Source organism: Emys orbicularis, chromosome 8, assembly GCF_028017835.1.
Source record: "Emys orbicularis isolate rEmyOrb1 chromosome 8, rEmyOrb1.hap1, whole genome shotgun sequence".
In the NCBI taxonomy this organism is placed as follows: domain Eukaryota; kingdom Metazoa; phylum Chordata; order Testudines; family Emydidae; genus Emys; species Emys orbicularis.
The window spans coordinates 99,019,244-99,046,257 of NC_088690.1; the positions used below are offsets into that span (position 1 = coordinate 99,019,244).

Sequence of the window (27,014 nt, forward strand, 5' to 3'; positions counted from 1 at the left end):
CAGTGGTCTTAGTTTAAAAGTCTATTCAATTAGAATTTTACTTTTGCTTCTGTAGGATTGAGGTCTGATTCCCATACTGTTTTCTGGGACAGAGTGCCAGACATTAATAAAGTATAATTATGGGTATGGCGTTCTACTACTAAACTGAACCATATTTTTTAAAATTCCAGACTAAAAGGTCCAGACCAGAACAGTTACTTACTCTACAGTAACGGTGGTTCTTTGATATGTTATAGTCAGTGTGGATCCCAATGTTAGAGTGCAAATGCCTCATGCCTGTGAGATGGGACATTTTTGAGTGGCAGCATCTGTTGGGGCCCCGCATGTGCCACCTCATGTGCGAGGGTATAAAAGGCACAGCAGCTGCAACCCTGATGCAGTTCCCTTGCAGTTCAAACCCTGTCATAGCTGAGGACTCAGGTAGCTGAAAAGCAGGAATGGAAAGTAGGTTGTGGATCCATGCCAAAGTACACTGTGAAGAACCACAGTTATTCCACATTAAGTAACCGCTCTTTCTTCGAGTATGTGTCAGTGTGGATCCCGCTGTTGGTGACAGGCGAGCAGTAACCTCCTCGGATGGTGGGAGTGAGGCATTCTAGCTGTATCAAATAGTGATTGGAGTACTGCTGTCCCAAACTTGGTATCTGCCCTGGCACCCATGTCAAGTGCATAATGTTTCAGGAAAGTCACTGGGTTACTCCTCATTGCAGATGTCCAAGACTGGAGCATTTCTGAAGCAGGCGATAGATGCAGCCTGTGCTCTGGTGTGTGTGCCTTGATGTTCAAAGAGAAAGGCTCACCTGGCAGCTGATGGCAAGTACAAATGCAGTGTGTGATCCATTCGGAAATTCTCTGTGGCAAGACGGCTTGGTGTTTGGACAGGCCAGATACAGACACAAAGAGGCAGCTAGAAAGCCAAAAGGACTTGGGCCCAGTAAGGTAATACAGTAACGCTTTAGATTCATCCAGGGTGTGCAGTTTCTTCTCAGAGAGCAGCTTTGAGAAGAAGATTACCTTTACAGTCAATTGATTTAGGTGAAAGTCTGAGACCACCTTAAGGGTGAACTTGGGGAGTGGTCTCAGCACCACCTGTCTCTATGAAAGATTGTATAAGGTGCTGCAGCCACGAGAACTTGGAGTTGACTGTGTCTCCGAGCTGAGGTGGTGACCCCCAGAAAGACCATTTTAATGGTAAGGTGGTACACAGAACATTCAGGCAGTGGTTCTGAGGGAGGCTACATGAGCTTCAAGTGAATGACAGTGAGGTCCCAAAAGGGAGCTGGGTCTCCAAACAGAGGGTAAGTATGAAGAAGTCTTTTAAAGACTTTCAATACTGTGGGATGTGAGAAGATCAAGTCTGACACAAATGGTGGAGTTATCTCCAGAGGCGTTGTCTGTTCATGAGAAGATACTGAGCTCTGCCTGGAGCCTCTGTGCTGTTGATGCCAGACTGTGTTTTAAAGCAGACACTTATGATCTCAGATGATGTAGGTGTCAGGCACAGTGCTGGCGTTGATGTCAGTACTAGTTCCTTTCTTGGCACCATCATTTCTGAACCAGTCTTGGGTGTTGTCTGTCTTCTGGATAACACTGGCTTTCCACTAGCAGGATTTGAGAGCTTGTCTCCTTAGGGTCTGATGAGACATTCATAGATTGTGCCAAAAAGTGGTGTTTGAGCCTTGTGTCTTGTGACTTACATGTCCTAACAGAAATTGACAGACACACTGAGCATCTGCTAGGTATGTGCAATTCCCCTAGGTAGAAAGGCATCTTCTGTGTCTCTCTTATAAGAGTATTAGTCAATCACAGGATGGGCAGAGCTTGAAGCTTGAGCTTACCATGCTAAGGAGCCCTGTACAGGAGGTCTTTCCAGGATGTGTAGAGAGAGAAGAGGCTGGGTCTAGCCATCCTCATTTGGTCAAGATGGCTAGACCACACACCCCTTCATCCCCCAGTATAGTGGTCAAAGATAAAGGTAGCCAAGGAGTTCTGAAGAATTCAGAAGGTTTGTGGTAAGGTTTAGCTGAAGCTAAGAGCTAGCGGTCGGACACTCGTCAGGGTCCATCTCACTGCCAAGGGCAGATAAGAGGGAACTGAGGGAGAGTCGCAGCCACACCGCCCTTTATGCCCTTGTACAGAAGCCCCAGGAGGCCAGAGTGTGTGCATGGTCCTGATGGGCACTGCTACTCCAAGATTTCTGGTCATGTGCATGAGGCATATGTGCGATGACAGTGGGATCCACACTGACGCACACTCAAAGCAACAGCAACTTTTTTCACAACAGTATTTACGTCACAATGATTAAGCTTGTTGCAATAAGAGTTCTGAACTTTGGTCAGTACCATTATAAAACCTAACTATAGAAAACTCCTATCCACTAAAAATTGAAAAGCCTTCCTCTTTGGGAGCAATAATAGTAAGACTTTGCACTTCTATCCTAGGACATCTATGCAGTTTAAAAACATTATTCAAAATAAATTAAGCCACAAAGCCTATTCAATAGTGAAGTATGTAGTCACACTTTAGATGGGGAAATGAGGCAGAGAGATTAGCTAATGTGCTCAAAGTCACGCAGCAAGCCATGTCACATATAGGACTAAAACCAAATTGCCTAGTTCCCAGTCTTTTGTTTCAAGCACTAATCTATGCTTCCTTCAATGGGAAATACCCCACGAAGTCAAATAATTGAGCAGTGAATTGCTTATATTTGATAGAATGTAAAAATTAATATTGTGTAGTAAACCACTTTGTTTTGGCTGTTTTCCATTAAAATCATTCATCTATCAGAGCACAAATTGCCTTCCAGCTAGACAATTTAGCTATCAAGATTTAAATATTCCATCAAGTACCAAGTGCCAAGCTTCCATATCCATGGGGGTGGGGGTGCAATTTAACACTTGTGTACAGGCAGTTAGATCAGTAAGGTATGAAAACATAAGCAGCTGGGGCATGAGGACTTTTCAGTAGCGTGAGGAGGGAGCCTCCTTCTGATATGGAATCTGAATTGTGCTGCCCTTTTCTCCTCCGCCATGAAGGGTTAATCTTCATGGCATCGATTAATCAATTTGGGCACAGAGAGGGTGAATTATCCTCAGAAAAAGCTACGTGGGATAGTAAATAGTGTAGAAATGCATAAGGGAACAACTCAACAGCCTGGACGGGGTTAAATCTGCAGTTTGTCAGCATCTCCTTGAAGGCACCAGGTCTTGTTGGCACAGGAAAATGATAAAGATTGATAGTCCTTTTTGGAGGTGCTTTCCCTCAAGATCTGTTTCCATGGAAAGTGAATATATATCACGTATGCCAGCAAAAAAAACCAAAACAAACCTGCCCTCAGAATAAGGTCACAATTCTGAAGCCTACATAATAATTTGAATTTCACACTAGAGCCATCTACTCTCCCTATTTTCTTTATTGTTTCATTTTTTGTTTTCATTTCATTTCGAGGCCCCCGGGCCCTGGCTCTTCTGCCCATATTCCCTAATCAGGTTCACAGTTTCAGTGAGTGCCTTCTGCTCAGAGAACCTGGAAAAGGCTTGCAGGCAATAGTGATTCTTTAATAATGACTTCGGAATATTTGTTCAGTTTTTTAAAAAAATCTGGAGTAACCAGATGCTTGTATTTGGCCCTAGCAGAAGTTCATTCATAGTAAAAACCACATTCACTGATGCTTGTTGCCAATAAGATTTTATTTTCCAGACTTTATGACAGATACAAAGCATTAGGAGACCCAAAAAACGCCACATATAAACAAACTATAGTCCCACAAACATTAGAAACAACTTACGTGTGTCTCATCAAGCACCATAGGCAACTAATAATTAGAAGACCCCCTCCTTCCCCGTCCCCAAAAAGAAAATGAAAACCGATCAGTACCAAACAATTACATTGAATATTAAACTTTCCCTTTAGAACATTCTCAGCTTGGGGAACATCTATTTACACTTAATTACCATAAAGGAAATTAAATAGACATGGGAACTTAGTGTTTCAGAATGTGTATTTTAAAATTTCATGGAAGGATGTACCTGACCCTACAAATGGATCCATGTAGGCAGAGGCTTTGCACCCAAGCAGAGCCCCATTGACTTCAAAGGGGTGTTGTGTTAGCGCAGGAGTGCACCTACACCAATTAGCTTGCAGGATTGGGGCCTTAAGAGTCAGTTACCTTAAAAGAACACGATCAGTGTTATTAGGCCAAAAGACTGCCCTACCTTGATAGTTCTCCATTCTGGAAGAGCTTACCGTAGTGATCCCACTTCCCATTCTCTCCCCTCCCCTCCCCTCCCCCCAACACTTATTCCATGCTAACTAAATGTTAAATGACTTCTCGACCTGTCTAATAATAAGCTGGGGTACATCCCCCATTTCCAAGGAATGTCACACATATATAGGGTTACTGTCCGCTTAAGTTATATTTTAAATATATTTCCTTATATTTATTTACCATTCTGGATTTTAAAACTCTTCCGATTTAAAAACAAATCTAATTTTACTTTCCGCTATTTATGTTGTTTGTTTACTTCCTACATTCATCTCACTTTGGATAATGGATGTCAGAGCAGACCGCAACATTTTTCTTTAGTCCGTTTCATTTTCAGGTTCTGTGTTTTAATGTTTGAATTGCAAACACTGAAGAGGGCATATGTTTAAAAAACTAAACTGTTTTCATACAGTGTATCTATTGGTCTCAGGTACTGTCTTTGTAAGACAGTTTTGGGTAAAACTGTCTTACAAAGTTTAAATGTTGGGCCCCAAGTGAGTTAAACATATCTGCTTAAACTCTAATAACATTCCGATTAAGCATCCATCAGTAGCAAAAAGGAAGCCGCTCCTCACTGCAGTCTGAAGAATAAGACAAAGTAAAGCCACTCTCCAGTCACCCTTCCAAAAAGGGCTTTGTCTAGATAGACCAATGCTTCTCAACCAGGGGTCCAGGGCCCACTGCGGGACTGCGAGCAGGTTTTAGGGGGTCTACCAAAATAAACCAGAGAGTAGGGCCGGTGTTAGGCTCACTGGGACCTGGGGCTGAAGCCGAAGCCCGAACAACTTAGCTTTGCGGGTCCCTCTGGCGTGAGGCCCCAGGCAATTGCCCTGCTTGCTACCCCCTAATACCAGCCCTGGCTTTTAATCTACTGGAAATGCAGAAAGAGATGTTGTAGAACAAGCGGGCTGTGGAGTTTTTATAGCATGTTGGGGAGGCCTCAGAAAGAAAAAGGTTGAGAACCCCTGGTCTAGACAGCGTCCTTTTAAGACTTGGAGAGCATTTAACAATTTGCAATGAGGAGTTCTAGGCTCAGACATCAGTCACTAGAGTTCTGCAAACTTTTAAAGAAGTCTGCAAATACCACAGGCTTTTAAGACCAAGAACAATCCTCCTACGGCTGTAGCAGTGGCTCTCTCTTGGGGCTCTATTGTTACAGTACATTCACCAAGCCCAACTTGGTGCAAGAAGAACGTGAAATGAACTTCTAGCTTTAGCAAACTTTTCCCATCCGCTTGCAGATTAGATTTCACTTGCATTTCCCCACCACACACACACCTTATGAGCCTATTCAAACAGATTCATAACCTTGATAGCCAGTTACTAAAACATAATTTAGTCAATGTCTTAAAGAAAGAGACTTCCTTTCACAAAGTTTTAAACACATAGGAGACTTCACTCTTTTCAGTTATAGTCCACAGAGAAAATAGGTTATATAATAGGTCAGTGCACATTTTTATTATAATAAAGAAAAACAAGCTAATGGCAACTGCCATATTTTCGTCTATACTTCAGCAGCTCCAATAAGCCAGCTTCAGATCTTGCTGAGGATAGATTATACAGACACAGCAGGGTATATGTGATTATCAGGGCACACGAGGAATAATACAACTCCCAGCAAAATCAATGGGAATAATCCTCTCCTTCCCCAACCCCAAAGCACTGCTTTACAAGTGGTAGCCTGACTGCTCATAAATATACAGCTCCCATATCGAGCCCCAACTTATAACTCATTTGAAAAATGTTATAATCAAAGCTGTATTTGACAGGCAGACAACTTATCATGAAGACTGCAGTGCTAGGCGAAACCAAGTGTATGTTAAAACTTGTCCAGCAGCATTTTAAGCCTATGCAATTCTCTTAGGAAGGCTTTACAATTTAAGAAAAAATAAATAAAATAATAATAGTGCCAGAAACTGGACTTTTTGCCCCTCTTGATCCCTCCATAGAGTCACACTCTATGGATTTCTTCAGGCATCACTGTTCAAACCTGGGCAAGATTTATCAGAAGACAGAAAGCCTCCTTGCAAATGCTCCATCAGGTGAAGTAACTCCTTTTTTGCTAGGTTTAGACACAATTTAAAGTCCTTGTTATAACAGTTTCACAATCTTCTGAGTACAGTCCCCTAATGTCAAAAACATTCTCATTAAAAATAAAGCTGCTAATACTTAAACTATATGAGATGTATCAGTGCTACAGGCCTGGGAAATGGACTGATAAAAACAAGCTGTCAAAAACATAGACAAACTTGTTTTTTATTTTAATTAAAAACATGCAAAATTAAGTTTTCTGTGATCCTAAAAAGTTACAAGAGTATAAAAATATTTCAATTGGTTTCAGAAATATCCAAGTCTCTGATCACATAAAAGAGAATAAGTATCGCCTTTTTTATAGAAAGTATCTTCATAAAAATATGGCCACGATATACCAAGCCCAATCCCCGCATCCCATGTAAACAGCTCTATTCCATGCTAATATCAAGGGTTTGATGAGAATGGTAACTGAAGTAATCTAAACAGTTATTCTACATGTTAGACCAAAGGGAATTTCCTCTATATTACAAAAAAAAAAAAAAATCAGCTATATCAAATCTTTAAATATTGCAAATGCCTTATGAAGAAAACTCTGTTTGAAAAGAGATGAGATAGCAGCAACGGAACAGAACCTTGGCCCAGGACAATGGCTGCCTTGCGCTACATTATCAATATGGCAAAACCATTTATGCAAAAGAAAGGTTTGATTTTCAAAGCCAGAGTCTTTAAGCCTGAAACAAATAGTCTGTTGCACTTCAATTTAATTTCCGTTTGAATACCTTTGTCTGATAGATTCAGTTTCATAATGTCGTTCTACCATTACTTGTGTCTCAGCCACAACTGGCTTCAACATGAAAGCAAAAAAAGATTCATGAAGCCCAGATGGTAGTGCATGCCAGTTACACAATTTAAGTAGGTGAGAGGTTATGAAGTTTCTCTCTTTGTTTAAGCTTACTAAGGTGAAATTCACTCCTGTGCCGAGGGCCAGCACAAGACAAACACAGCACTCAAATCCCCCTTAAGCTTTCGGACTGAGGCTTAAATGGTACATACTCCTTTTGCTGGTCCTCTGCACAGTAGGGGAATGTCACCTTCTGAATAATGATTAGCCATCATCAATCCGGCAGGCTAGACAGATTTCATTTGGCCAGAAAGTAGATATGCAACTAAAATATCTTTTTTGCTAAGAAAGCATTATAACACTGTTTTCTTCTAGCACAGTATTTGTTCAAAAGCCTGTAGTGCAGGAACTAACAGCATAAGTATAAAGTGTATTGCACTGTAAGCAGCGCTGTCATTTGACTCTTCATCTAATATTGTTCTAACTTTTTTTTTAATGTTCACTTAAGCATTAAGACTTTGAAATAGTTCTCATTTGAAAATACCGGTGTTAGAATCTTGAACTAATTTTTGACTTTGGTATTTCAATTCACGTTTAAGCAGCTTCTGAGTGCAAGATTCCATTGAGTCAGTGCTGTGACTGCTCCTAATGCTCTCTTATAACCTGATTTTCAAAGGGTGCTGAGCACCCATAGCTTCCTACTTAAACAGAAGCTACAGCTGATCAAAACCTCTGAAAATCAGGTCACTGAGGATAAATTATGGGGAATCCTATGGAAGTAGATGGCATCTTCACAGCACTATATTTAGTACAATAGTTCTGTAGACTGTAGGTTCATAACTATGCGGCACCAGTAGTTTTGACCCCAGGTTTTTTTCTGGTAGGAAATGCATTGAGCAATACTTGTTCTTTTTCCAGCCCATCAGGAGATGCAGAGCCTTATCATAGCGTTGTTATCTGAGTCTTGGAGTCTTCAATCGCCTTTGAACTCCTTACATGGTTGGTGCGTTGTCTGTTTCTGAATCTGAAAATGAATAAGATTTGAGGGCTACAGAACACTTTATAGGAACCAGACATGAGACATTCCGCTCCCAGACATTTAGCGCAAAACCGCTAAAATAACCGAGCTGCATCACTGAAAACATCTTCCAATATAAAACTGCAGAAAAGCCCATTACATTGTGATGTGATGCTCTAGAAGGGACCCTCTTCTTGAAGAGATGATAAAATGAACAATGTTTGCGAGACTGCGTGTCAATACTCGCTGGTCCAATGGAGATCATTTCATCCACCCACTCAAAGAGCATGTGTTTAGGAAGTGTGTGCATAAGGCTCGTGGCAAATTTTCAGCTGTGCCCAGTATTTGCAGTTAAGGTTTTATCAATTTAAGAACTTACAAACCATTGATCAAACACCTAGGAAACCCCTAACAGTGACAAGGAGCACAGGCATTTCCTCAGGAGCGCCTCTGACCCTGAGAATTACAGACCCTTATGTACATCATGGATAGCCTTTTATAGGCAGTTCCAGCCTTCTCCAAATAGTTATTGCTCTTAAGCGCAAATCTGCCCACAGTGCTAAGCCAGAATAACCTGGCTGTGTGGTAGGGGAGTTGCACTGTGGCTACCACAATCCCCAAAAGCAAGTGCCCACTCTTTCCCTGGTGATGGAAGAAGGTAGAAAGAAAATGGCCGGCACATAAGCATAGTTGGGCTCACCTCAGATGTCCCCTCAGCTGCAGCATATTGGAAAACCCTCAGTGGAGCACAAGAGGTTTATATCTGTCTAGGCTCATCAATTTTCCCCTCCTTCACCCCACACAGCAGAATTACATGCATCCAGGGCTCTCTTCACCCATTGGGGAAGGAAGACAGGATTTGCCTCTTACAGTGTTACAACTGCAATATGCACAGGTACAGTCACCTAAAGCACAAGCCACAATACACAAAGTACAATACTACATCTCTCTTCAGGGATAGGTAGGTTGCCTCACCACACAGCCCCTTCTCCACATCCCCATTGGCACCTGCCGCTGCAGAGCACTATATTAAGTATCAGTGTCTCATTGGAATGCTAGGAGTTCTGAGAACAGACTGCCCAGTACATGGGCTGCTCTGCAGATGCATTACAATCACATGGGCAGTAGGTTAGGGTAGTACTTAATGGTCTGATGGGAAAACAGTTATAGAATAGCATTCTGTAACTAATTTATTTTAATCACAAACCATCCCTGTAAAACAGTTATGACAAACGTTAGAACCAACTGGAGATTTGGCACATGGCATCTCTATGCATGTGCGTGCATGCATAAGATTTCAGTGGACATGTTTGTACAGGGTGACCCAAACAGCAGCATCCAGTGTAGCAAGAGAGCATTGCGTGTTCTTTACAGCTACAGGAAGGAGCTTCAGGGGGCGGGAATGGGGGGTAATCTGTCTCAGATTATACCTGCAGCTCTTTATCCACCAAAAGAAAAGAACTATAAACGCTGAAATCCTGTTTTCATAGTAGAGTCCAATCCCCTTCTATTCAAAGAACAAAGCGCTATTTAAATGAAACAAGAACAATCCTATTAAATGAATAGCCTTTCTATATACTATATAGAAGGGAAAATACAGAAACTTTGCAATGTTCTCTACACATGATTGTGTGCTACCTCACCCACCTTGTCTCTCTAATATACACATGGTCTAATTAATACAACATCCTTGTGAGGGATGAAAATATTATCCCTATTTTAAAGATGCAGGGCAAGGCACCCAGAGAGGTGTGGTGACTTGCCCTAGATGATGCAAAGCAATTCAGTGGTAGCAGTTGGAACATGCCTGAGGCTCCCTCCTGATCCAATGTATCCCACTCCCAACCTCTTATTCCAAATCCTGCCTCAAAACAGACTTCTTCAATTAAAAAAAAAAGCTGGTATCCACCTATCTTAAAAAAACGATCTAAGACAAAACTGTCCTCCTGGGACATTCTGGGTTGTTCATCTATTTAAGATGAAAGTACCCCAGCGCGGGACCACGTTTACCCCTGTGTCTTGTACATCAGGAGGCCCCCCAGAACATGCTATATAAACTCCACAGCCCGCCTGTTCCACAACAACTCTTTCTGCATTTCCAGTAGATTAAAAGCCAGGGCTGGCATTAGGGGGTAGCAAGCAGGGCAATTGCCCGGGGCCCCACGCCACGGCAGGCCCGCAAAGCTAAGTTGTTCGAGCTTCAGCTTCAGCCCCAGGCCCCAGTGAGTCTAACACCGGCCCTACTCTCTGGTTTATTTTGGCAGACTCCCTAAAACCTGCTCGCAGCCCCCCAGTGCGCCCCGGACCCCTGGTTGAGAACCGCTGTTGTATAGCGCCTGACACACTGGTTCTGCTTCTATAATAAATACTAACACCACAGCTCAGGCATTCCTGGCTTTGAGTTCAATCCACTGGGCCGTGCTGCCCCCAACATACAAGAGAAATTCTGGTCTGTTAAACACTCTGTGTACTAAGCCCACTAACAACAGTGAAGACCTCCAATGTGAGTACTGGAGCCATTCAGCATAACATTTCAAGAGAGGACTCTGATTTCTGAGTGCTTATCTCAAAACACTGTTGGTCTTGTTTCCAAAAAGTCTGAGCACCCACCTGGACTTCAGTTGGGAGTCACGGGTGCTCAGCAATTCTGAAAGATCAGTCCCAGTGTGTATCAAGCCAGGCACTAAAAATCAGAGGCCACTTCTGAAAGGTTTGGTCTATTGCAGCGATTCTCAAACTGTGGGTCGGGACCCCAAAGTGGGTCGCAACCCCATTTTAATGGGGTCACCGGGGCTGACTTAGACTTGCTGGGGCCCGAGGCCAAAGCCCGAGCCCCACCGCCCCGGGGCCAAAGCTGAAGCCTGAGAGCTCAGGTTACAGGCCCCCTGCCTGGGGCTGAAGCCCTTGGGATTCAGCTTCCACACCCCTCGGCCTTGGGCAGTGAGGCTTCGGTCCTCCCTCCTGGGGTCATGTAGTAAGTTTTGTTGTCAGAAGGGGGTTGCAGTACAATGAAGTTTGAGAACCCCTGGTCTATTGGAACAGACCTGTAAAATACTCATTTGTTTAGTGTAATGAGGAGATGATATTGAACTGGTTGTGGCTGTACGTTTCAGATCTATGGAGTGAATGAAATCCACTTACCCTTTTACTCTTAGCATCTGATCAAAGGTCTCAGGGAGAGGATTTCCATAGCTTTCTGGGAGAAACAGGGTAAGGATCCCTATCAGCACAGTCAGGCTTCCCATGAGAATGTAAGGCAGGAATCTGTCATAGGCACCTGGCAGAACACAGGACATGACAACATGAGTTATACACGAACCATCACAACAAGCTCATAGATGGAATAAATATTCAGGACACCACTATATTGTATAATTCACTTCGCATAATTTGCTAGCCAATATTTCCACCTAGAAATCAGCACAAGTGAATCCCAAACTGGAGTTACTTATGTACCTGCCAATCCTATCCAAAGGGTTTTTCAATTAAAAATATGCCAAACTACAATATGGGATGATCACATAATATCACCAGCAGTATCTCATCTGTGTTGCCAGTTACTACTCTGGCACTAATTGTGTACCATTTAACAACTCCTACATGCTGCTTCTTCAATGTAGGATAACAAATGTCTTGACAAGATAAACACAATTGTGCTAGTACCACTGCTGGAGGAAGTGAGCCTTCAATAGTCTGTTTATATTTGGACTCAAATCTTAGCCTTACAATAAAACTTCATTAAATAAAAATTAAACTTCCTCCGCTAACAGCACATTTAAAAAACTTGATTAGAAGTGGGGAAAGCATCAGGCCTCCTGTGACAGACAGTGACCTTGGTCTAGTCAAAATCAGGTTTGGGATTGGAAAGTAACTACTATTGCCAGAAGCCTTACATTTGTGCACAAGTGTATGGTCAGGATGCAAAATCTGCAAACCACAATAGCACAGAACATTAGGGATCTTTCATAAAAGGTGCAAACCACGGAACCAGAGAGTATCTTGTATAGAATACATGTACTCTAGACATGACAATATTATTTCTGATTGAAATTATACCTGTAGACTTTATAATGTAGAGAACAAAGCTAGGATTAACCACCAAAGATCTCTGGTATATCAGAGGAAGCCAAAGTTTGTGCTTTGATCTCCATCTTCATTCAATAACTGGCTAAACTATATGGTCCTAATTTAGCTGAAGCAAATATCAACAGCTCACAGCCTTCTCCTAAAACGTATCTTTTCCTATTTTAAATATGTGTGACTTCCTCTAGCAGTGTGCCATGGTCCTGAAGGCAGGCCCATGGGACATATGAATCCAAAATATGAGAAAAAGCACATTTTTCCTTACTATATGAATAACCTCTGCATTATTATTAATGATTATTTGCATTGCATTAACATTCAAGGATCCCAAGCAGGATCAGGGCCACATTGCCTTATGTGCTGAACAAACACAAAGAGATTGAAACAGAGGGAACTTTTTTTTTATTACAAAGAATAAACAGAAATCCTGGCCACAAGCTGGTAGTTTTGTGACTGTAATAGTTGCTAAAACATTAGATGAGAGACTCACATGGTGTTAAATGATTTGAACATTTTGCCATGTTCAAACACATGGGTGAGACAGTATGTGTGAAATTCTCCTCTCACTTTCTCTATCATCATAAATCAGGATTAATTCCCTTGAAGTAAATGGAGTTACATTGGTTTAAAAGCCACTTGAGAGACAGGAGAGGAGAATCAGTCCTTATATATGAGCTGAGCAGCTGGGCATATAATGGACATATAGCTTCACTAACATCAGTAGAGCTATACTCACTTAATACCAGCTAAAGTTCTTGCCCATAATGTTTATACAAATATCTAATCATGTGAGAACGTAGAGTAACAGGAAATTTATTATAGGAGCAGCTTGGTCCTCTGACAATTCCCATTGCAAGATCCTGTTTTTCGTTGTTTATAGCTTTGCCAAAACGGAACCTTTCAGGCTGAAGTTTTCCATACCAGGTGTCTGCTCAGGCTGAATTATTCATTATTATTATTTTAAAGTTTCAGCAAAAATGATTCAGCTATTTCAGAGAAGATTAGGGAAACAAACATAAGTTGTTTTGCCCATGTTAAAAAGGTTACTGCAATTGTTTTGTTGGAACCTTTACCCTCTCCGGGGGAAGATGGCGGTGCCATCCTCATGTCCAGAACATGCCTTTTGCCATCCCAGCAAATAACCACCCAAATTTGGCCTAGTTATAAGCCTCTGGAAAAGAGCTGCAGGTTACATATGCTCAGTGGAGTCTTGCTAGAAGAAGCAGCTAAACCTCTGAAGATTCTGTCCTCCCTGAGTATGCTTGAGTCTCTCTCAGTTCCCACCTGTGACAGATTGCATGTGGTCCATCCCCACAGAGCAGCTGGACACATTCCAACCCAGGGCTACAGTTGCTGAAAAGGATTTGTCCTGTAATGGCTGCTCCCAGTTAGGGTGGGGCCAGGTATTGGAACTGAGAGCAGGGAGCTCTCAAGAACTCCCCTGCTGGCACTCAAGACAGTGTGGCGGAGGAAGCTGTCTGATCTGAATGCACAGGGGACAAAAGCAGGATAGAGGAGAAGGGAAAGGAGTAGACTCGGACAAGGCATCTGCTGAGATTGGGTCTGTCTGGGCAAGGAGACTGGAACTGGAGAAGGGAAACTGGCACTGGTTGGGCAAGGAGACTTGGAGTGAGAACTGCGGGGGTAGGAGGGGGTAATACTGGGAGCCAGTGAGGAAAACAGGGGAGGGGGACACAGACTGGATGAGAGCTGGGGGGAAGAGTGGGACTGGAACAAGGAGCTGGGAAGGTGGGGGGAGGCAGAGATTGGATGAGGAGTCCAGGGAGGGAGACTGGGAGTCAGTGGGGTGGGAGGGGAGAGACAGATTGGAAGGGGGATGTCACACAACCAACTGGCAAAGGGGTCACTGTTCCTTACCAGCAACTCTTGTCTCAGACGTGACAAACTCACTACACCTAACACACTGGTTTCATGATAGTTATCCATAAAGGGTAGCATGTGAGGTCTCTACTGAAAGCTTGTAACTTATCAATACTCATAATCATTGTGCGATGCGTATATGGGTAATAGTAACATTATTCCTTAACTATACTTAAAATTATACCCTTATGGTCTTGAAGTGAAAGTGAGTCACCAGGGAATGGTGCTGGCCCATTCAAGCGGGAGGGAGCTCTCACCTCTCTCTGGCTAGCTGATTACATAATGTTTTGCTCAGTTGTTTACCTTTGCACCAACCCAGAAAAATTAAACATCAAAACCACTTGGAAGCGACAAGGAAGGACAGGCGAGTGAGGGGGGCGCCCTGTCTGTGAATAAAGACTGATTCAGTATATCACAGGGTGGAGAAAGACATTCTACATCCGTCCACTGAGGGGGTACCTGGATGAGTGGAGGTGCTTTGTGAAAGACTGGGTCCTAGCTCCTTGGGGCTAGCCAGCACTGCAAAAGACTGAACTTTGGAGTGAGAATCTACTTTATTAGCTAGGACAGGTAACTATGAATAAGGGTAGGCCCTACTTCACGTTTTCTGATTTTGTTTCGTATGTAACCATTTGTTTCCATCACTCCACTTGTTTCTGTTTAAGAAAAAAAAATGGAGATTCAAATAAATTATCTTTTGTTTTACTACCATTGAACAAGTGCTGTGTGCGATACAGGAGCCGTGGGCTAGGTGAAAACTGGGACACAGTTTCAGATGATCTGGAATTTCTGTGGATATCCAGTGATTAGGGGCTGGACTCCACAAGGGGACCCTTCGAAGGAACTTGAGGGCTGCGGTGCATCTACTGTCAATCTGCAGGTGTAGCCCAGAGGAGAGCGCTCGTGTGCCTGACAGGCTGGTTGTGTTAGGGAGCGAACACCTGACTGGCACAGGCACTGGAGAAAGCTGGCAACAAGGTGACTCACAGCCCTGCATGCCCCGAGAAGCCTCACAGGGGAACTGGGACTGACTGAGCAAGGAGACTACAACTGGCTGGGAGGGGCGGGGGTGAGAGGCTGGCCTGGACGGGGAGACTATGACTGGGTGGGCAAGGAAACTGGGATGATGTGAGACGCCTGAGGAGTAGGGACAGCGACTGGGTGGGGATAAAGAATGGGACTGGGACATGAAGCTAGGAGTAGTGAAGAGACCAACTGGGACAGGTTGGAAGAGATAGAGCAGGAGGGGGGTCAAGCTTGGGGGAAAATGTGCACAAGGGTCCATATCTATTTCATTTCTGTCCAGAACCTGGAATGGAAACCAAGATTCCTGAGTCTCACCATTTCTCTGCTACCTGTGAAATCCACTGGCAATCCACTGTGTGTGTCTCATCCCCTACTACTGCTGGTCCACATAGTGAATCACAAGCTACTATAGCTATCAGTTACTCTGTTAGATCTAAAAGTTCCTACCTGCTGATGAACCCGGGGGTGTCAGTATGATGCCACTTGATGGAATTTCTATTATTTCAATGTGCTTTTTTAAAAACCGAAGAAGTCGCACACAGAAAGTTACATTAAAAACACCAGGGTTGCAAAATCAAGCACTCAAAAGTGCCAGAATTAAAGTCTGTGCAACTCAACCCTTTTGTACATAAGCATTAGGATACAGTCATTACTTGATCACATACCATTTTTTCTGCAGGACCCATCTCATTCAGGATGGGCCTGTTCTAGAGATGAATGAGGGTTCTGTAGTGAAGGAGGCTTATCTGTTAGGACCCCTGCTTCATTTGTTGCAGAACTTGGAAGGGGTGTAGTGAATGTGGCAGCAGACTGTAGGAAGAGACAGCATGTCGTCTCGTATCTAAGGCAACTGAATGCTGCTCTGAAGAAGTGGATTCTATCCTTGCCTCTGACTCAGTTTCTCTATTTAAGGCTAGTTAAATCACTTAGACCAAACTTCTCAGAGGTGGTCCCTCATCACTTCACTTAAGACCCTGGGGTCTGATATATAGGAGTGCTGAGCACTCACAGCGGCAATAGAAGTCAATCAAAGCTGTGCTTATAGCATCATGTGGCTCTACATAGGTTAAATACTCTGAAAAAAAATCAGGACCTACCCATCGCAAACTGAGCACCCAAAATGAGTGGATACTTTTGACTTTAATCTCTCGGTGCCTCAGCTCTCCATCTATAAAATACTCCAATCCATAAAATAGATGTGAACATCTAATTAACGACGGCCGTAACGCATACGCACAAAGGGGCTGAATTTCCTTTTACTTTTGAGTGTTTGACTTTGCAACCTTAAAATTTCTTTTAACATAGTGTTTTGTGTGTAATTCGATATATTATATGTACACACCACTATGTACACTTTATACTGCATATTTTCTAAGTACCATTTTCAAAAAAGTATAGATTCCAAGAGAATATTTGACCTGCATCTGCCTGTTTTTCAGCATCTCACGAGTCTCTGTGCTCTCTTCTACGCTGACCGCTATGCAATGAATGTTCTACGTGTGCTAATCTATTAGGCCACCACTCTGCTTTCTATATTTAAGTCTCTCCCGAAGGCCCATTTGGGCCATCATGCCCTTGGGAAATTAGCTGACTGAAAATGGCAAGTTTCAGGAGTGAGTGAGATTAGTTTTCAAGTGTGCACTATCAAGATGTGGCAAAGTATCATCTCAGCCACTCTACTTGTACGTTTCACCCATTTGCTTTCCCCCTTTGTCTTTGGATTGTGAGCAGGGGGTAAGGCCTCTTCTGTTTGGAAAGCACCTGCCTCAATCAAAGAGAATAAAAGGGCCTGATACACCACTGTTGCACCTGTATAAAACTGGAGTAACGCCATTTATTTCCCTTGGTGTAAAACAAAATGGCCCAAAATGGAGGAAAGGGACTGAAATTACAATATCTAAAAAGTTGGTTTAAAAATCTCGGGAGCACCAGGACTTCCTAGCTTGCACCCATTCTTTGGGATAATTTTTCTGTGCAGTTTGCTCTCATGTGTTTAAATTCAAGCCAAATGACAGAAGACATCTCACCAAGGTAAACAAAGTAAGGAGCGATGATGCTGCCCACCCTGGAAGACATGGAAGTAGCTCCAACTGCCATGTTTCTTACTATTGTTGGGTAGAGCTCAGAAGTGTAGACATAAAGCATTGAGAATGCAGATGTGATCCCAAACTTCCCCAGCATCACCAGGAAGACAGACAGGATGTGAAAGTCTGAAAATAAAATTAAATAAGATCAATAAAGCTGCATCAAGTTCCCACACTTGTTACCGCCATTGCTTTTACCTCCCAAAGACTTCCGTTTTCCCCCCCTCTATAATTGTAGTCTTCTCTTATCATAACCACCCCCCAGACCTAGATTATCCAATTCATAACTTGAGCAGGCAGCTTATTTTGTACTACCAGGACTTTGGTTCATTCCCAATCTGAGAGTGCACTTGAAATGCATTACAGCTCTGATTCAGCAAACCACATAATTCATATCTAATCAGCAGTGCATTTAGGTTCTACTGAAGTCTACGGTGAAATTTGGAGAACTTCTGATTTTTGTAAGCAGTGACTCCAGTTCAGATGCAGCTGTGTTCTGTAATTTATCCAATTTCATCTGAAGCATAAACAGATCAATAGTTTGATATTCAGATGTGCTGAGCAACACAGCGCCCAGTAAACTCAATGAGAGCTGCAGGTGCTCAGTATGTACGAAGAAAAAACAAACAAACCCAAAATCAAATCAAGCCACAAATGATTGAGGTTTGGTGCAAATTTCCCCAGGAACTTTCTGGTTTCAAACCCTTTACTGGAGCAGTTAGATGGCACTGTAGGATATATTTTATTTTTATGTCATGAGTTGAAGCTCATACCTGTAGGCACCAGCTGAATGAAGAGAATAACCCCTCCTCCTAAGAACAAGGTGCCAGATATGGAATACCGCCGAGGTAAGGTTCGGAGGAGCAGCCAGGCAATCACATAAGCCGGAACTTCAATAATGGCTGAGAGGAAGCAATTGACGTAGGCATTTCCATGCAAGTTGGGAGTGTTGAGTGACAGTCCAAAATAACCAATTGATGTTAACATCCTGAAAGATGCGTAACAAGTAAAGTCTCTACAGTATTACCCAAGATTCTGTTTCAGAAACAGCACTGTACCAAACATCAGCAGTGATGGGATGGTTTTCAGAATTTTCAATAGCTACAGCACAGTTTCTAAGTCCCTGCCGCTTCTTTTTGTACTAAAAATGTATGAACACAATCCTCTCCACAGAACCCTAACTTAACTCTCCCTCCCATATACAATACGGTAAATGAAAGGCTCACTGGAAGTTATTCATAATGGTGTTTCACTGTGACAGATCCATTAACAATATAGTGAAGTAGGAAGTCCCGAAACGTTTCAGTTCATTACAGTGTGCCATCTACAATCCCATTTTTAGTGAACCTCTCCCTAGAGCAAATTCTATTAAAATTCTTGGGGTACTCGTAAAAAGCTCCATTACAGCATCTGAATGCTATGGTTCTGCATAACAGAGCTGGAAGATCATATTTCAAATCTTGGGACACCTCAATTTGACATCTGGAAGGAATTAGCCATTCCTCTAGATGGGAGGCAGTGGAGTCCAAAGGCCTGGATCACAGATTGAGAGTCATGTATTCGGTTCTAATTCTTGTTCTGCTACTGAACTGCTATGTAGCCTTGAGCAAACCACATGACCTCTTTTGCTATACCCCCAAGACAGTAATATGTACTTCACACGGATGTGGTGTGGATAAGATTGTGGGTTGTTGTTGTTTTTTTACAGCAGCATGTTGAGTACACAATGTGCTATATAAATGCTCATCATCAATACGGTCATCATAAATTTGCATGCTCACAGGAGCACAAATCTCTACCTGCCTAAACACGGATGCAAGCACCTTAATGCAGGTATTTAGACACCCTCTGCAGATTCCCACATTTGAAATAGATCCCAGTTTATGAGACTGGTTATTATAAAAAACTACAACAGGCATCACAAACAGATGGTTTGTTGTCCATGTCCTTTAGGATCACACATTCACTTACCACAACAACAATGACATAACAGTGATAACTGCAATGTTTCGGGTTCTGAACAAGTCCAAAATGTATGCCTTCTGCTGCTGCTGAAGCTTCATATCCTGCATCTGAGGGGAAAAGGAAAACAAACCCAAAATATCCCTATACCCAAGGAAGAGATCAATCTAATCCGTGGGGAAAAAATCTTAACACACAAATTTGGGAGGATGGAGGTTATGAAAAGATACCCCCACATTAACTCTTCCAAGTAAAGTGAAAGGGCAGAAAATACACAAATCGACTGCCACACAACCAATTCTGCATCAGCAAAGGGGTTTCATAGGAATCTTGATTATTCTCTACCTCAGCGGTACTTCAAAAGTAACTTTAAGTTACTTGTGACATAGGGCAGCACTGACACACCAATACCAATTTGATCTAGAAATCAGTTAACAAGTCAAAGACTAGAAAATCGAACAGGGAAAAACTTGCACTAACTTCTCCTCCTTCATGCCATACAAAGGCACTCCCAGCACTGGCCTCACTGACAAGGGCAGTTTCCCGCACACTGCCTATTGAGATCTGTCTTTATTTAGAATACACAGATCAGTGTAAAACAAAGAATCCTCAGGCTCTGCTGCCTATTTAGCATGGTTGGTTGCAACAACACACGGGAAACTGGAGCTCAGTCCTGAACTCAATTACTTACTGTGATTATATTTGCCACCACTGCTCCCCATGTTAGCAGAGGCTGAGAGACCATTTGGTACTGGAAACAGACAATCTCCAGCCAATCTGGCATGTGCAGAGTCTTCTTTGCTGGGTCCAACTGATTCAAAGTCTGGACGTAGGGTTCCCACCTAAGAATTACACCCTCCCTGGGCCAGCAGTGGCCAAAAACTATTACCATTTAGCAGCCTAGGATGAAGAAAGGAGCTGGTGATCTCGGTCCAGGGCTTAGTAGGCTGGGGCCATTACTACAAAGGCCACTGCCACAATGTATACCAAGTTAGTCTCAGGTGAGGGGCCAGCCCAGGACTGAAGGGGCATAAAACAGAGCTAATCTCTTAGTCCCAGGCGACAAGGCTGTGTCACATTCCTGGCCTGCCTGGGGGAAGCTGAAATGCTGCTTCCTTGGCTGTTCCTGTTTGGCTAGCTAGAAGTTTTCACTTTCTAGGAATGTCCGTCTGGCATTGCTCACAAGCTCTAAGGTTATTTTAACAGAACATACATTGTGCAGGCATCATCCACTGGCAAATGTAAAGGCTGACATCAGGATCAGACTTGTACGGTTGGTGTGGGGGGGAAAGAGTGGCTGTATTGCCACTTAATCTGAAAGGCATGAGGCAGTGATGAAAAGCAGACTTTTCTACTGGAGCCTGAAAAAGTCTTTTAAAGTATTAAACATACAGCTGATCTACGGCTGAGACAGAAAGGAAGTGCTTTTCTTTCTCACAGCTGTCATAGGATAAAATTCCCACCCCCAAAACACACTTGCTTTTCGAGAACAGATTTTAAGTGGCATAACCAAAAACTAAACAATATTTAAGTAGTTTATGCTGCCAAGCAGCAAGTTCATCAAAGAACACATTTTTCTTGTAGAAAAGTCATAACAACACGTGGTTTTGTACTGTGCCATGTATTATATGGAGCTTAAAAAGTGGCTATTTATATGACAACAATACGTAAAGTCTCATGTAAAAGACATGTGCACATGTATTGAACACGGACACATGGGACTGAAACCGAGGATCGTAATCACCAGAGAGTATGAGCCCCTACCATCTAATTAAGCAGAGTAACTAGCCGGCTATTATGCTCACGGAGCTAGCCGCTAGAGGGAGACAAGATCACAAATGCTCAGTCACTGTATTATGTGTGTACTTGTGTTGCAGTCAACCTTTAAATGCTAATAAGCTTTCTGTGCTAGGCTTTTTTCTTTGTAACTAAGAAGATTAGCCAAGAGGTATCATTCCTATGAAAGGACTAAATGTTCTTAATTAAAATGGAGCCCTTTTACCACCAGATCATTATTAAAAACCCAGAAAATAAATAATAACCCCCCATGCACACACACAGAGCCAACAGTGTACTAAGCCAGCGAAAAAGGACTACTTAGCAGTGGGGCAATGGAACTGCCTACACACTATACATGTTTATTTATTAAGGGCGCTTTTGAGGGTGCCCTTTAGTGCTGTGCTGGGACTGACAGGCTCTTCAGTGAAGCCCTGCCTTCTCCTTTGGTGCCTCCTACTAGCAGGTGCACATATGCATTATAAAAACTGGATACCAGAACAGCTGCTCCACACAGATCCTTCCATCTGGAAGAGCTACGTTTAAATTAAATGATCAGCTGTCAATAGTGCATCCAACCGAGATGAAGATAAATGTATTTTAATTTCTCATTTTTCTGAGTGAGGCAGTGGTGCCCTAATGATAGACATTTCGTTACACCTATGAGACAAGCCAGTCCTGACTGAAAGCCAGAGAAAATCATTGCTGAAGAGTAGAGATCTTACTGCAAAAATAAACAGCAACTCCAGCTGAATGTTTTTGATTTACTGACGCAAATGAGGCACCACCAATTGCCTCATGTCACAGCAAGTATTGAACCTGGACAATTTACTAAACAACTTGTGACAGAGCTGTGCTTTGAACTGTTTGGTGTTCTGGCTCATCAGAATAATATGGAAATGAATTGCCTGAACAGGAAAATAGCAAAGGCTGCCAAGTAGCAGATTAGAATCCGAGAACTGAAAGAGACCTCAAGAGGTCATATAGTCCCTCTCTCCCCCCACCCCACCCAGTTGAGGCAGGACATATGAAAACGTACCTCTGTGGAGTCAAACAGCATAGCTGGGGCTACAATGCCATTTGTTTTTGCAGCCTTTCGGATGATGATTTCTGCCTCTTTAAATCTTCCCTGAGAGATCAGCCACCGGGGAGATTCAGGAATGACCCTGCAACAAATTTCAGAAGGACTGAATCAACATTTCCACAATGATCACAACTGCTGACTTAATCATCTTTATAAAACACACTCTGGGGATGGATTTTGCCATCTCAGTAATAGATCACTTCCTGTGGTAGGGTCCAAGCCTCCCAACAGATAAACATGTGGGTCACTTTACCCATAATGAGTAGTACAGTAACTCCTCACTTAACATTGTAGTTATGTTCCTGAAAAATGCGACTTTAAGCGAAACGATGTTAAGCGAATCCAATTTCCTCATAAGAATTAATGTAAATGAGGGGGTTAGGTTCCAAGAAAAAAATTTTCACCAGACAAAAGACTATATATATATATATATATATATATATATATATATATATATATATATATATATATAGTCTTTTGTCTGGTGAAAATATATATATTTTACACACACAGTATAAGTTTTAAACAAACAATTTAATACTGGTACACAGTGATGATGATTGTGAAGCTTGGTTGAGGTGGAGGAGTCAGAGGGTGGGATATTTCCCTTACTGCTAAATGATGATCTAGCAATTGGCTGAGCCCTCAAGGGTTAACTCTCTCTCTACACAAGGCAGCAGGAATGGAGGGAGATATGCGCATTTCCCTTAAGTACACTGCCTTGTTAATTAGATCAGCTTGCTGAATGGGCAGCTGCTGCAAGCTCCCTCCGTCCTGAGTCCTGCTCTATGGAAGATGGGGTAAGTGGGGTGCAGGAGGGAGGGGGACACCCTGACATTAGCCCCCCTCTTCCTTCCCGCCCTCCACACAGCAAGCAGGAGTCTCGGGGAGCAGCTCCAAGGCAGAGGGCAGGAGCAGCACATGGCAGTGGGGGGCGGGACACAGCTGAACTGCAGGCAGCTGCCGCACAGGGAATTTAGGGGAGCAGTCAGAGGGGAGCTGATAGGGGCTGCCGGTCCACCCTGGTTCCAAGCCCCCACCAGCTAGCTCCAACGGGCTGCTCTTCCTGCAAGCAGTAGACAAAGCACGCGGCTGCCAAACGACGTTAGAAGGCAGCATTGCACAACTTTAAACAAGCATGTTCCCTAATTGATCAGCAACGTAACAACAAAACAGCGTTAACCGGGACGACTTTAAGTGAGGCGTTACTGTACAACTGAGCTCAATGGTACTGCTCAAGCACATGGGTAACTACTCGCATGGTCAAGTACTTGCAGGAGAGGGCCCTCTTCCTATAATTGGTTTCTGAAATTAGTTGTATTCATGTACGTTAAGGGGATACAAACATTACAAACATTGAATCTATCTCCCCATGTAAATATTCTCACACTTCTTATTAACCTGTCTGTACTGGGCTATCTTGATTATCACTTCAAAAGTGTTTTTTTTTCTCTCTTACTTAATTGGCCTCTCAGAGTTGGTAAGACAACTCCCACCTGTTCATGCTCTCTGTATGTGTGTGTATATATATCTCCTCAATAGATGTTCCATTCTATGCATCCGAAGAAGTGGGATGTAGCCCACAATAGCTTATGCTCAAATAAATTTGTCTCTAAGGTGCCACAAGTACTCCTGTTCTTTTTGCAGATACAGACTAACACGGCTGCTACTCTGAAAAGGGGATAATTAAATTCCATCAGAGAGTCAGAAGTTTCTTGGTAAATAGCAAAAACATTAAGTTAGGTAGCATAAAAATCAATCATATAAACAAGTTATCCTTACAAAAGTTGTATACAGCACACAAACAGTGTAGAGTTGTGGTGGAGATATTTAAAGGAAAGTGCAGATCTATTTAAAGGCTACTTGCCATAGAGAGTTTATACCCAACCTTCTTCATCTTCATATCACAAAACTGATCAGGCTAAGAGAATGGTAGCAGTGCCACCTTGTGGACCTGATTGTATCCGACAGGTAAAATCCAAACATGATTATGTCCATTAATAACAAACACAAAGCCTCTCCTTCCCTGTTTTAAAAACTCTAAATCCTTCAATCCTAACTGCTGCTGTCTTGCTCTCCTTAGTCAATGGTAATTTTCCCTCTCTCTGGAACAATAGGTCAGAGACTGCCAAGATACCCTCATGATCTGCAACGGCAGCTGCTAGACCTCTTCTCAAAGGGTTGATTAACATTTTTCTACTACTGTCTCCCCCACTGCATTTCTTTACAGGTCAGTTAATGAATATGAATGCAGATTGCAGAAGCAAGGGATACTCGGAACCCCTTTGGAGTATTTATCTTACTAAGCTTTTGACAGGATAGTTCTTATTTCACTGTATAAAAGTTATTAAGTAAATACATTGGTTCATAAGAGCCACTGGCAGGCACTGTGCAAACTTCCCTTACATACCTCTGCCAATGCACCTCAATCCCCACCTACCATCTCTTTGCCTCTCCAGTCCCAGACCCTGAAGTGGAGGATGAGAGTCAGGGCAATCCATATGGATGTTTTGCAATGCAGACAAACAAAAACTAGGAAGAACAGCCGCCAAACACAACTTCACTGGTACCCCAAGGCAGGGCTTTGAAACTAGGTCTCCAGCAGCAAGAGGCCAGTGAAACAGCTCAGTGAGCCACCATAGCTCTCATAGGATTTATGCTCTAGCGACAGTCAGCTTTTCCAATTGGACTTCTATGTTCAAATACCTACTTTTCCTCCATTACTCCCACTAACAAAATGAAGCTGCGTGTCGCAGAGGAAAAGCAAGCAACGCCGTATTGAAGCCAAGGATTCTAAAGCATTTCAAATTAAATAGAAGCATTATTTAAAATGTCACTCTGGAGAGGAATCAAATTTCTGACCAACTCTCTAGTCTGGTGATAGCAAGCAGGCACTGAAAAACGTTTTTAAAAGGGTTTTATTTCATGTTTTCAGCCAAATTCAAAGAGCAGAAAGATGGAGCTGAATGGTATTTCGCACGGTGTAGGATACAAGTCTATTTGCTTTACTTAACAGTGTGATAAAGACATTGTTCTTTTTGAGGTCTTTATGTATCATAAATGAGGCTGCTTCAGAACAACAAGAGAGGAGCTTCCTGGTTAAGACCAGCGTGAAAAGAAGGAACAATTTCATGTAACTTTTTGAAGAGAACATGTACGTTTTGGAGGGAGAGGGAGACACCTCACATTTCTCACCTCTATCAGGAAATGAGTGCACTCACTCCACAGATGCAGAGAAAGGGCAAGCATAGCATCCCTCCTCTAATCTGCCTACAGGGCCAATCAAAAACATCAGGCTTTCCCGTCTTGTCTCTGTATTGTTTTCTTTTCACACTGGGAGTGCATAACCATCCATGGGTGAGTGAGGCAAAGTTTGTTTAAATTGGGGTCAGTTTAAAAAGGAATTGGGGGGGCAGGGGAGATGAGTGCACAGGAGAGACCAAAAAACGAAACAAAAAACCAAGGAGCAGAGCCTGGAATGGTCAGGGTTAAGGTTAGCCACATGAAATCCATTAGGGTGATGTTTTCAAAATCCAGCATGACAACTGCATGCAAAGAGAAACAAAAAGCAAGGAGAATCTCTTTATGTCTGGTAAACTGTCACTGTCAAAGCCTATTGCGGACATCCTCCCAACTGGAAAAACAGGGAAAAGTAAAAAAAGTAAGGGTCTGGGTAAGCGTGCTAGACCTAGAGACAGCTAGTGGCTTGTCTGCATTTCCATCAAAGCCCTGTTAAGTAGGTATTTGTGATGGAGCTGCCTGTCACATAGGGACCAGATGCTCCTCACCCCCTGTGATCCAATACCAGGAGAGGCTTTAGCGCGAGTCCATGGATTCAACTGCACCACAAATATAACGAAACCGAGGGCGCCAAACCTGACTGGTGCTGTGATGCTATGCGTCACGTCGCAACGCCCAGAGCAGGGAGCCGGGCCCAGCCCTGCGGGACAGGAGGGCAGGTTTTCTCTTTAGCTCCACCCCTGTGGCCTCCATGCCATGCCAGGACTAGGGTTGCGGTGCTGAGGCAGAGGGTGCTGCAGCAGGTGGTTGCTGCACCCCTTGGCTACAACCCAAAACCAACCCTAAGAAGAGTTTAGTATAGTGCTCGAAAGGCTACATCCACCCCTGCTCAATACAGAGCTCCACACATGCAAACCTGGGGCAGCCAGTCAGATTCCTAGCCCGTCAGTCACGTTACTGGACAAACAGCTCACCTGACTGCCACAACCAAGAAAAGAAAACTTACCTTTAAAGCAGGCCCTGCTACAGAGGCTGTTTTAGGTCTTCACAGATGCTCACTCCCTTGCTGGGAGATCCAGAAATCCGACACATGCCAGCTCCAACTTGGCTGTGTGCTCAGCCAGCCAGGGTTTAATGGGAAAGAGGCTGGTGCATGGTGTTAGCAGCAAGGGAAAGGAGAAAGGAGCAGGGAGAAGAAAAGTGGGGAGGAAAGAGGGAAGGACCCACAGTGGCAACAGCTGAGAAATGCATATGATGGTTCCCATTGATCTAAGTGGAAACCTTTTCCAAAGGATTGTAAGATTCTCCCCCACTTTAAATTTGTACAAATATTTTGAAAGGTATAAGGCACTCAGAGCCATAGATCTCCAAGTCCCAAGAAGTCAGGTCAGCTTCAAGATGGCATCCCCAGTCTCTAAAGGCCAGATAGGCTGGCATAGCCCCTTACAGGATGAGGCATCCAATTGGCTGAGAAAAAAAAACAGGGTGGAGCCAAAGAAGCCATCGAGTTCTGCTCAACCAGCCAAATGAACCCGCAAGAGGTCATGGTGCTCATGTAAATCCCTCCCTGGACAAGCTACTGACCAATACTGACCCAGCGAGCTGTCCCTGGGGCTGTGTTTGTATACACTTTGTTGTTTAGTGTGCTCTCTTCAGTGCAGCTTCCACAACGCATGGTAAATTATCATGCACCTGATCGTGGCACAGAATTTTGTTTTGGT

The 27,014-nt window shown here is 43.2% G+C and overlaps 1 protein-coding gene across 2 annotated transcripts in view; it reads right to left on the reverse strand.

Annotated features, from left to right (window-relative positions):
* Positions 1-8,081: 8,081 nt before the first annotated feature.
* The window catches only part of SLC22A4 (solute carrier family 22 member 4), a 58,284-nt gene continuing 39,351 nt past the window's right edge, over positions 8,082-27,014 (reverse strand). For both annotated transcript variants that reach the window (XM_065409543.1, XM_065409541.1), the window contains 6 exons: positions 22,009-22,135; positions 19,203-19,303; positions 18,005-18,219; positions 17,175-17,357; positions 11,299-11,434; positions 8,082-8,163 (listed from right to left, as the gene is read on the reverse strand). In XM_065409543.1, coding sequence (XP_065265615.1) covers positions 8,082-8,163; positions 11,299-11,434; positions 17,175-17,357; positions 18,005-18,219; positions 19,203-19,303; positions 22,009-22,135 — 844 coding nt within the window. The remainder of the gene's footprint in view (positions 8,164-11,298; positions 11,435-17,174; positions 17,358-18,004; positions 18,220-19,202; positions 19,304-22,008; positions 22,136-27,014) is intronic.